The sequence below is a fragment of the Narcine bancroftii genome, chromosome 9, assembly GCF_036971445.1.
Source record: "Narcine bancroftii isolate sNarBan1 chromosome 9, sNarBan1.hap1, whole genome shotgun sequence".
NCBI classification, from domain to species: domain Eukaryota; kingdom Metazoa; phylum Chordata; class Chondrichthyes; order Torpediniformes; family Narcinidae; genus Narcine; species Narcine bancroftii.
In genome coordinates this window covers 19,140,183-19,152,709 of record NC_091477.1, presented here as the reverse complement: position 1 = coordinate 19,152,709, position 12,527 = coordinate 19,140,183, and the positions used below count along the sequence as shown (strand labels likewise).

General features: G+C 38.1%; 1 protein-coding gene across 2 annotated transcripts in view; it reads left to right on the top strand.

Moving 5' to 3' along the window:
* LOC138742840 (organic cation/carnitine transporter 2-like) overlaps positions 1 to 12,195 on the top strand; it is a 43,297-nt gene extending 31,102 nt beyond the window's left edge. Inside the window, exons 8-10 of one of the 2 annotated variants that reach the window (XM_069897762.1) lie at positions 6,808 to 6,990; positions 10,282 to 10,417; positions 12,063 to 12,195. In XM_069897762.1, the coding sequence (XP_069753863.1) occupies positions 6,808 to 6,990; positions 10,282 to 10,417; positions 12,063 to 12,141 (398 nt within the window). In that variant the 3' untranslated portion in view covers positions 12,142 to 12,195. Of the gene's footprint in view, positions 1 to 6,807; positions 6,991 to 10,281; positions 10,419 to 12,062 lie in introns of those variants that run through there. The other variant, XM_069897763.1, reaches the window with a different exon arrangement.
* Positions 12,196 to 12,527: the final 332 nt, after the last annotated feature.

The following is a 12,527-nucleotide window of genomic DNA, read 5'->3' as shown; positions in this document are numbered from 1 at the left end:
TTACAATACAATTATCATTGTAATGAGCATGAATTTTATGTAATATTTTGTGGTAAGCTTAAACCTGTAATTGGTATAATAAGGTTGCATAAATCTTCAAGTCTTCACTTCCAACTCATATCTGTTTACTTATCTTTACCTTAATCATAAAAAGGATAGTGTACCGGAAGGGGTAGAGAGTTATGATCCAGATTTGCCTGAAAATTGGCAGGAATCACCACCAAATCAACTAAATAATATTCTGAAAGTCATGCAAACACCTACCACATGTGCTCAAGAAAACAATGCCCCATACAACAAGTTTCAATATTCAATAAAGATATGAATATTTAAATATTAATTATGGAAAAGAAGATAAATAGCTAATTGCTATTGTAAAGGCTTTTGAGGAGACGGAAGGAGAGTTAGAAGAACAAAAATCTTTGGGAGGGAATTCAAAAGAGCAGAATCTTGACAGCTGAATGGACTGTAATTGTTGGTGTAAAAATGTAAAACTGAATGAATTCAAAGAAACTGATTATTCTGGTGAGAGTGTTAAAGATGAGTATAGGCATTTTAAATGTAACTTATTGGAGGACAGGAAGCATCATAGATAATCAAAGACACGGGTGGTGACTAAGCAGAATTTAGTGGCCAAGTTGTGGTTAGGTTAAGCTTCTTGCAGGTGTGTGATAGAGGGACCCATATGGAATGGCACTAGCATTTCTTTAGTGATCAGTCATCTGCAGCACCAGAGTGAAAACATTCATATTACAACCATCTTGCAACATAACTATAAATAAAAAATAAAAATAGAAGTGCATAAAAAGTAAGGCAATTGGTTTTGTAAGGTCTTTGGTTCATTGATTATTAAGGAATCTGATGGCAGCAGGAAAGAAAACTGTCCTTGTACAGTTGAGTGCTTGTCTTTAGACTCCTGTACCTTTTGCCTGATAGTAGCAGAGTGAAGAGGGTGTGGCGTGAGTGGTGGGGGGGTCTTTGAGGACAGAGGCTCATATAGATATCCTGGATGGAGTGAAGTTTGGTGCCTGTGTTATCCTTGTCTTGAGAGTTGGCACCTCCATACAAGGCAGAGATGCAACCAACCAGAATCCTATCAATGGTGCACCCGTAGAAGTTTTCGAGAGTTTTTGATGACATACCAAATCTTCTCAGACACCTCACAAAGTAAAGCCACTGATGAGCCTTGTCTGTGATTGCATCAACATTGAGACTCCAGGACAGATCCTCGGAGATGTTGACAGCCAGGAATTTGAAGTTCTTGACCCTCTCCACTACTGATCCCTCAATGAGGACAGGGTCATGTTCTCATGACTTCCTTCTGAAGTTCACAATCATCTCCTTGGTTTTGATAACATTGAGCACAAGATTGTTGTCATTACACCATTCAATGAGCTGACCTATCTCCCTCCTGTACACTTCCTCATTGCTGTTTGTGATTCTGTCAACACTGTGGTGTCATCGGCAAACTTATAGACAACATTGGAAATGTGCCTGGCCACTCAGTTATGGGTGTATAATGAGTAAGCAGTGGACTAAGCACGCATCCTTGGGAGCACCTGTATTGATAATCAATGAGGAGGAGATGTTGTTCCCCATTTGTACTGACCGTGGTCTTCTGATGAGTAAGTCAAGGAACCAGTTGCAGAGTTGGGTACAGAGGCTTAGAGTTTGTAGCTTCTTGACCAGTACTGAGTGAATAATGTTATTGAAAGCTGAGCAGTGGTCGATGAAGAACAGCCATATGTATGAATTGCTGTTTTCAAGGTGATCCAGAGCTGACTGGAGAGCAGCGATATTACATCTGCTGTGGAGCGATTGTGATGACAGGTGAATTGCACAGGGTCCAGATCTTTGCTTAGGTACATATTAATTCTGTCCATGGCCAGCCTCTCAAATCATTTAATTACCATAGAAGTTAATGCTACTGGGCAGTATTCATTGAGGCAGCTTTCACTACTCTTCTTGGGTACTAGGATGATGCCCTTTTGATGCCCATTGACTGCAGCAATAAAAGGTAGAAAATGTCCATGAACACTCCAGCTAGTTGGTTGGCACAAATTTTCAGTACCCTGCCAAGTATGTCATCAGGGCCTGACGCCTTGCAAATATTTTTCCTCTTGAACAATGTTCTGATGTTGCCCTCAGATACAGATATTACAGTGTCTTCATCTTTTGCAGGGATTCTAGTAGGTATTGTTTAGTTTTGCTTCTCAAAGCAGACATAAAAGGTATCCAGCTTATCAGGTAATGAAGTATCACAGCCATCTTGATTGCACAAAGGGCATGTTTGGCAGTAAAATATTCCAGGATTCCATTGTTTTAGGCATGATAGAATGGGGGTGGGGGGGGAATAAAAGGTGAAGAAGTTGCATTGCTTATTGGAGAGAACATTACAGTAGCGCTGTGGCAGGATCAGGATGGTTTGGAAGAATCATCCAGCGAGGCTATTTGGATAGAATTGAGGAATGGCAGAGGAATTAAAACATTAATGTGAGCATATTATAGACCACCAAATGGACTGAGGGAATTAGAGATACAAATTTGTAAGGAGATTGTGTATATGTGTAATAAACACAAGGTGGTAGTTATGGGAGATTTCAACTTTCCACACATCAACTGAGATGCCCATACAGTAAGAGGGCTGGATCTCCTATTAAGGAATGAAATGGGTCAGGTGACAAAGGTTTGTGTTGGGGAATACTTTGGGTTGAGTGATCACAATATTATTATTTTTAGGCTAGTATGAAAAAGAATAGAGATGGGTCAAAGGTTGAGATTCTTGATTGGAAAAAAAAAACAAATTTTGAGGGGATGAGAAAAGATTTGGAGGGTGTGGATTGGGATAAGATATTTTCAGGAAAGGATGTAGCAGATAAATGGAGGATATTCAAAGGAGAAATTTTGAAGCACAAAGTCAATATGTCCCCATGAGGGTTAAAGGAAAGGCTAGAAACTGTAGGGAGTCTTGGTTTTCAAAAGCTATTGGGAACTTGGTTCAGAGGAATAGGGATGTGTACAAGAGGTATAAACAGCAGGGAATAGGTGAATTGCTTGAGCATTATCAGGAGTATAAAAAAAATCTTAAGAAAGATATTAGAAAGGCTGAAAGGAGAAATAAAGCTGCAAAGTAAAAATAAATCCAAAGGGTTTCTATAGGTACATTAAAAGTAAAAGAATAGTGAGGGATAAAATTGTGTCCCTTGAAGATCGGACGGTAGGCTCCGTGAGAAGTCAGAAAAATTTTAAATGATTTCTTTTTTCTTCAATATTCACTAAGATAAAGAATATTGAGCTAGATGAAGTGAGGAAATATGATAGGGAGGTCATGAATAATATAAGGATTAATGAAGAGATGGTGTTGGATATATTAAAAAAGATCAAGGTGGATAAATCTCCGGGTTCTGACAAAATATTCCCTAAGGCCCTGAGTGTACAAATAGTGGGAGCATTGACAGAAATATTTAAAATGTCACTGGCCACAGGGGAGGTCCCAGAGTAATGGAGGATAGCTTATGTTGTTCCGCTGTTCAAAAAAAGATCTAAAAATAAACTTGGTAATTATAGGCCTGCAAGTCTGACATCAGTGGTGGGTAAATTAATGGAATGTGTTCTTAAAGATGGTATATACAACTATTTGGAAGGACAGGGATTGATTTAGAGTAGTCAGCATGGTTTTGTATGGGGAAGATCATGTTTAAAATACCTTATAGAGTTTTTCAAGAATGTTACTAAAAAGGTTGATGAGGGGAAGGCTGTGGATGTTGTCTATTTGGACTTTAGTAAGGCTTTTGAAATGGGAGATGGAAAATTGTCAAATTGGAGGCCGGTGACTAGTGGGATTGGTACGGCGTCCACTGCTGTTTATCATATATATTAATGATCTAGATGATAGGGTGGCAAATTTGATTAGTAAATTTGCAGATGATTCAAAGGTTGGCAGTGTTGTGGACAGTGAGGAAGATTGTCAAAGCTTACAGGGTGATAAAGGACAGTTAGAAGAATGGGCTGGAAGATGGCAGATGGAGTTTAATACTGATAAATGTGTGTTGCTACATTTTGGTAGCACTAATCAAAAGAGGTCATACACATTAAATGGCAGACAATTGAGGAGTGCAGTGGGACAAAGTGATTTAGGAATCATGGTACATAATTTCCTGAAATTTGAATCACATGTGGATAGGGTGGTGAAGAAGACATTTGGTATGTTGCCTTTCATAAATTAGTGTATTAAATACAAGAGTTGGGATGTTAAGCTGAAGTTGTATAAGGCATTGGTGAGGCCAAATTTGGAATACTAGTTTTGGTCGCTGAATTATAGGAAGGATATAAACAGAATAGAGAGAGCACAGAAGAGGTTTATGAAAATGTTGACAGGGTTTCAGGGTTTGAGTTATAGGAAAAGGTTGAGCAGACTGGGACTTTATTCCCTGGAGCATAGACAGTTGAGGGGTGATTTGATAGAAGTATTCAAAATTACAAGGGGGACAGATACAGTCAATATTGATAGGCTTTTTCCATTGAGAATGGGGGAGATTCAAACAAGAGGGCATGGACTGAGAGTAAAAGGGGAAAAGTTTAGGGAAGCATGAGGGGAAATTTCATCATGCAGAGAGTGGTGGGGGTGTGGAATGAACTTTTGGCAGAGGTGGTAGAAGCGAGATCAATGTTAATATTTAAGGAAAAGTTGGATAGGTATATGGACGGGAGACATATGGAAAGTTATGGGCTGAATGTGGGCAGAGGAATTAGGTGGGAAAAATTGTTCGGCATGGACTAGAAGGGCCGAACTGGCCTGTTTCTATGCTGTAAATGGTTATATAGTTACATCTATAATGTTCGTCTTCACTTTGTAGGCTGTAATGGCCTGCACTCCCTGTCATAGCTGGTGTGTATCTGTTTCTGTCTCTAGCTTCCTCCAGAATTGCCACTTTGCTTCAGAGATGGCCTTCCTCAGGTCATACCTGGATCTTGTAAAGATCCTGATCCCCAGCCTTATATGCCCTTGTTCGCACCATCAACAGATTATGAATTTTCTGATTAATCCAGGGCTTCTGGATGGGAAATACCCAGTATGTCCACATGGAGACATACTCATCCATGCAGGCCTTGATGAAGTTGGCGACACCTGTTGCATATTCATAGAAGTCTATGGATAAGTTCTTGAATATGTTCCAGTACATCGATTCAAAGCAGTCCTGCAGATGCTCCTCCATCTCCCTTGACCATACTTTCGCCGTATTCACCACTGGTGCTGTGATCCTTAGTCTCTGCTTGTTTGTCGGAAGTAGAAGTACAGCCAGGTGATCAGACTTGCTGAAGAGCAGTCATGGTTTGACTTAGTATGCGTTCTTCATGATGGTGTAGCAGTGGTCGAGTGTGTTAGTTCCACTGGTCTCACATGTGACATGTTGGTGATAGTTTGTCAGAGACTTCTTCAGGTTGGCCTGATTGAATTCCCCTACAATGATCAGGAAGGCATCAGGATGAGCTGTCTCATGGCTCTTAATCACAGAGTTCAGTCCTTCCAGTGCCAGCCTGACATTAGCCTGGGCACACTGCAATGAGGATGATGGCATTGAACTCCTTCGACAGGTAGAATGGGTGACGCTTGATCACCAGATGTTCTAGGTCGGGGGAGCAGGACTGGGACATAACCGTCATGTCTGTGCATCTCAATGAATTGATGATGATACAAATTCCGTCTCCCCTGGTTTTTCCAGATGCTGTGTGAAAGGTGAAAGAGGTTTTAACAATGAAAATAATATGGAATTAAAATTTAGTTCAATTTGTGTAAGTTGGCAAGACTGTGACATGATAGGAAAAGTATTGAAAACAAGGAAATGGTAAGAGGCAAATAAATAGTTTCAGAGCATAGCTGGATGAAAGTATAACAAATTGAATGTTAGAAAATCAATTTTAGACAAAGGAGCTGTTGAAGGATTAGAAGAAGTGGCAAATTAATAGTCAAGGTGTAATCTGTACAAGTTTGAAAGATGAACTTGAGTATGATATCTCTAATAGCAGCATGCAGATACAGGCATATGGACTTTTTTGTGTGGTAGTGTGAAAGAGAAGAAAATTAATTGCAGGATGTCCATTGGCTCCATTCAAACAGGTTGGAACAGAATAGTTCTGCCATTTTCATGGAACTGGATGAAAGCTTTGGAGGTGGAAGATATGATCTCTGAGGTCAAGGATATTAACAATACTATGACATCTGCTGAACTTACTGATTGTTCCTTTAATCACATTTGATGGGGTGAAAACAGGTGCCTGAAAGTAGAACTATAGGGATTCAACCAAGAAATTTGAGAAAGTTGAGGATGTTGAGCTCAGGATTTCAAAAAAGGAGCTGGGAATAAGAATAGATTTTGCACTGTGTTCTTCTCCAAAGATCCAAGTGTGAGTGCACATGTACAGTGGCATCTATGTGATATATGGAGGAAATGCTATGAATGCAGGAACATTATGTTTGAGGAAGACAGTCATTTGTCCAGTGTGAATGAGATAATGTATTTAATATGCCTCATTTACAGTGGTAATCTAACTAATGGTTGATTTTTCAGAATGAAAGTTTGCTAAATCTTATTAAGGGGTTGTGTTGGGTATCATGGATTTGCTCTCATGGTTTTCTATTAATTAAGCGAATAGGAAATGTGTCAGTGATTTGACTCAATGCACCTCTTACCCAAACCTGTACAAGATCTGAACATTTAAAATAATTTTTAAAAGTGTATGTTGAGAAGTAGAAACAATTTCTTGTTTATCAGCATATCTTTATTCTTGCTCATGCTTTTTTTCTAGATCTTTCAGTACTTACTACAACACTTGTAATGGTTGGAAAATTTGTTATTACTTCTGCCTTCTCGATGGTTTATGTATATACTGCTGAACTCTACCCAACTGTGGTAAGAAATATGGGTGTCGGAGTGAGCACTATGGCCTCCAGGCTGGGCAGTATAATCTCACCATATTTTGTTTACTTTGGTAAGATACTAAAATTGATGTTTTAGTATTTATTTGGAAATTTCCATGCTTATTCTATACAGTTGGTGCTGGAATTCTTTGATGCGACATATAAATTTCTCCCTTGAATATCCTGGACACTGGCACTTACTTGGATTCTATTTTATACAAGCGAATCATGTTATTTTGGATTAAACCATACATTTTCTAAGCTCTTTTTGATTTCTACAATTGCTTTGAGAATACTGGTCCATATTTTTCTCTTGTGAATGGATGACTATGTTGGCCTATCTTGAGTTGGGTTTTCAGGGTATTTTAGGCAAAAGTTGGTCTTGTAATGCTGAGTTGCCATGGTAATTATGAGGTTCACCATTCAAGCCTTAAAGCTCAAACATTTAGACTAGCTCTCAAGCACATTATTGAGGGAGCACTGCAATGTGGCAGTTTCATCTTTTGGATGATATGCTAAATAGAGCCTTTATCTCAAAGAAGAATAGGGGATATGTCCCAATTCTCTTGTTCAATAGTTATCCTTTAATCAGCTTACCATTATTACCATGTTGTTTGTAGGAATTTCTTGCACAAAAACTCGTTGCCAAGCTCTCTGCATTACAACCTATGAGTGGATTGATTGGAAAGCATTTTAACACATCTCAGGGGTATGAAAAGAAGCCTTGCAATAGAAATCTACTCTTTCTCTCAAATCGTAATTTTTTAATTAGCCTCTGCTACAAATCATATAAAGCACAATGTCCCAAACAAATAATTAAGTGCTGTGCTGTTGCAGAGCTCTTCAGATAAGGTTAGTGGCATCCAGAATGATAGGGCACAACTTCTGTGAAGTTATAACGAGAATACATGGCTCACTGACTTGGGTAAACTTGTACCTCTCACTTTGTTCGTTTTAGATTGGTCACAGTGTTCGAGCTACTGAAAGAAAATAGACACACACACCGAGAGCAGTTCAGTTTATAAAAGTCTTTATTACTAAATCTAAAGCTGAATTCACACTACAATATGCAAGCCCTTCCCAATTATACTTATCAACGCCTGGACTGGTCCCAACTGCCGAAGCGAGGCAACAACTGCACACTTGTAGTAGGTTGTCGGGGCGCCGGTAGCAGCTTCTCTACCTCCTCAACCGGGACGTTAGCTGGACTCTTGAAGTTCTTTTTCTTGCTGAGAGATGTTGCCACCTCTTGGAGAGTCTCAAACTTCAGCAGTGGGACCATGGCTTATATTACCCAAAAGTTGTTTAGTTCAGATCTCATCTCTTTGCACAAATGATTTAATTATCTTCAAGGTCTCCTGACAGTCTGCGACCAACAAAAGAAAATTGCATCTCTGGGCCTCATGGTGGAAGTTTGATATTGTCTACTGATTCATATGCATCCCTGGGCCCCATAGTGTAAATTAGATAATGTCTTTTGATTCAACTGCATCCTGGGCCCCATGGTGGAATTTAGGTTTGCTAAATATGCATCCTTGGCCCCATGGTGTAAATTAGATTATGTCTGCTGATTCTAAATAACAAGCAGGTTCTCAGCCTTGCAGCTGCAGAAGTAAAAACCATAGTTTAAATCTTCCATTACACTCACATACAACTTGGACCATTCATACATATTTAAGCTATCTTTTGGGTAGACTTAAAAAGGGAACATCTTGCCTATGTAGTCCAGAGCTAGGAAAAAGTTGCAGCTCCCCCTTGATGCCTATTGAGTAACAAGTCCTGACCTGTTGTAAGATCTGCCTCCTACTTCGAGCACCATACCTCAATCGAAAACACCCATCCCTAAACATAACTTTCATCATTCAGCACTTAATTTCAGCTCACCACAATGTCCCAACCCCACCCATTGCTTTCCAGTATCTCCCACCTCACCCATGCACATGCCTCCTCTTCCCCACCTATTTTTTTACCAGAACACTGACCAGTAGCCTTAGCTTCTCTCCAGCATAGTAACTGCATTAATTAGGTTATTAATCAAATGATGAATCTGACACTATTGAGTTCATTTTCTTTGGCCCAAATATATTCCCCCACCCTACTTTAGTACTTGATTTTCCACCAGAGTAATGTTTTTGCACAATTTTATTTACTCAGAAGGCCCACTTTCTACCATGTGAATACATTCAACAGCATTCATTTAAACATTCAAACATTCCATTCAGATTCTCAAGCCTTCTCCAGCACTAAATGAGTCATGGCTTATCAAAGTGTAACTTTAAATCCAGATTTCTGCCTATGTGCAGTAACCATTCACACTGTTGCTTATTCAGAATCGATGTTCTTCTATCTTAAAAACATCTTCAAAGACTGTTTCCATCATTCTTTGAGGAAGTGAGTTCTAAAGACTCACAATACTTTAAACTCCTTTTTTAAAAAAACATTGACCCCGTCAAGTTCTCCCGAAGCATACTTTCTGCATTGACTTTGTCACCTCACCTCTGGACCTCAGTTAATTCCTCTCTTGCTCCTCTCAACTCCATTGGGTGCAGTCAAGTTCTTCAAAGGTAATGTGCTCATTTCAAGAATAATCTAGTAAACCTGCTGTGAATGGTTTTCAAAGCCAACGATCAATATTATATACACTATTCTACCAGTGACCTGCATAAAGCAAAACTGCTCTGTTTTTGTAATCAATTGCCTTAGAAATCAACAATAACATTTTGTAAACTTTCCTAATTGCTTTTCTTGAATATTCGCCTTTTTGTGAATCATACACAAGGATACCCAAATCATTCTGTAACACATAATATTTCTTCTGGAAGTGCATTTAATCATTAAATTATATAAAACATAATTGCTTCATACAGAATTTATTTCAGTTTTAAGGGGATTTCATAATGTTTTAGTAGCTGATGATGAAAAGTTTGCATGTTTTTAGTGATTTAATGACAGAAACCTGCAGAAATGGCTGTATATTTTTGATTTTTGCCATCATTCATACCATTCCAAAAAGGATATATTACAACAGTGTCAAGACTCCTCTGACATGGGTTGTCTTTGATGTATTTTAATTTATTGATTTTTTTTAGATCTGGGCATTTCAAGCAAGATCAATGTTTATTGCCCATTGTTAATGGTCTTTGAGAAGGTGTAGTAAACTATCTTCCTGAACCATTGTATTTCTGATCATGTTGGGGATTTCCAGGATTTAGATCCAGTCAGGTGATATATTTCTGGTTAGAATGGTATGGAGGTGGTGGTGTTGCCAGCCCCAAAGTCTTTATCTTTCTTGGTGGTAGAAGTCTTGTGTCTGAATGCACTACAAAAAAAAATTAAAAACTTTGTGGCATATATTTTTACAGGTTCTTATAATGAATTTCTGCCCTTCATTTTAATGGGAGGGTTAACAATCCTGTCAGCAATTCTAGTCTTCTTTCTGCCTGAAACAATCAATAGTCCCCTTCTGGAAACCATTGATCAGATGCAGAACATCAAGTAGTAAGTATACAATTTTTTTTCGTATTCATGTATTTTTCACTTCTCCAGAAACCATTGTTTTCAAGGTAACCTAAATAGTTTTGAGGCCAAAAATTGTCTTTTTAGGCTCTATGATTAGAAACTTAATTGGATATGCAATTTGTGAATTATATTGAATAACAAATGTGAAAGAGGACACACTATTAAGCTATTCCATGTTAATGCATTTGAATACTCAATGGGTCTCCTTATGTTCCACATACTTTATTACAGTCTTTAGATTTACATCTATTTCTTTCTCCCTAAATGAAAACCAAAAACACTGTTAATGGTATAAATTTGAAATACAAACAAAATGTTGGTAATGGTCAAATGTGGAAAGAAAAAATTAAAGTGACATTTCAAATTGAAGGCCCTGTCAAAATTGAAAAATAGAGAAGAGTAATTACTTTAAACTTGCAGTGAGGGTTGGGAGCGATTGATTAGATAAAGAGTATATCTCTGATAAAGTGAGCACAGATTCCTGACCTGCTGAGTGTTTCTAGCCGTTCCCAGCATTTTCTGTGTTAAATTTAGCCACCATGTATTTGTCCATAACAACAGCCTATCCATTTCCTTCTGAGGTCCATTACTATCCTTCTTTTGTTCTCATAATTCATATTTTGTGTCATCTATATGTTTGGAAATTATGTCCTTCATGGCCAAGTCCAATTTAGTGAACAATGGTCTAATGACCAGTCTCCTGAAACATATCATTGTCTACTGTTCTCCAGTGCAATAAATTGAACACATTGCTATTTTGCATGTTATGTCGCCAATTTATTTTCATGCTGGAACTATTCCTCTTTTTCGGTTTTTTTTCAATCATAATGACAGTCCTTTTATGCAGCAGTACTTCATCAAATATCTTTTTATGACTCCATTTGGATAACATCAATCACTTTTCTTCATTGACCTTCTGTATTATCTCATCAAAGATTTTATTGAATTACTGATTTACCTTCAGGAAATCTATAGCCTCTTTTACACAGCCACTTTAATGCGGGAATATTGCACCTTTATTGTGCCACATCTTCTGTGTAAAAGGTACGAACACAGAATGGGAGTTGGTGGGGGGGGGGGTCATTGCAGTGCCACCTTTAAGCTGGCAGCTGAGGTAATCACGCGGTCAAATTGACACCTGTGTAAAAAGGGCGATCCAGCAAGCCAGGACCAGGATAGGAAAAGATGTTTATGTTATACATCACATTTGATGCCATGTGTCCTGCCTCTTTTGCTCCCGGAAAGCCGGCTTTCTGTTTGGTTCAGTGTAAACAAACAGTCAGCTTAATGATTAGTCTTTTTTATGGCAGTATTGCTGGATCTCTGTGTAAAAAGAGCTTTTGGTTAGTTTCTCTAATCATCTCCATTTCTCTAAACAGATGCCAATTCTGTTTACTATTTCCAACATTTCCCCACCACTGAAGTAAAACTGACCTGCTGCAACCATTGAGATTGTCCTTATACCCATTTTTACTCAAAAGTTTAAAGCAGAAACATATACCATTTAATGTCATCTTTATTCTTCCTCAGTCTCTTCAGCACTTGTGACAGATCTTTAACTGTTTGGAAAATAGTGAACCTTGTCAGAAAACCTTTGTTGATTGTGTTCTATTTTTGGTTTCAGCTTCGGTTTTAGAACTCCTTGCAGCATTCAACACAGTTCTGATAAAAGTGAACCAGCTGAAAAATGTGATGGTCATTAACATTTTACCAAGTCATGATCCTGCAACCTTGGAAAAAATTGGATGCATTTTTTTTTTCAGGGTGTATCACAGATCAACATTATCTCAAGGCAAAATATGCTTAGCAATACAATTTTAGTACTATACTCAGGGACCTGTGTAAAAGACTAGGATGAGAAGGAAGTTGCATTCATTCATTCTAGAAATAAATTTTCTCAATTTTTGAGATACTGAACACATTAAATCATACTTTTCTAAGATAATATCATCTGTTTATTCAGGGCTATGTCTCATATTTGATAGGAATCAAATTTGTTTTTTGGTTCAAGACAAAAACCTTGTTATCTACAATAAGTTTACTTCTGATCATAAATGTCAATTTTTTAAAGATGACAAATTTAGCAATT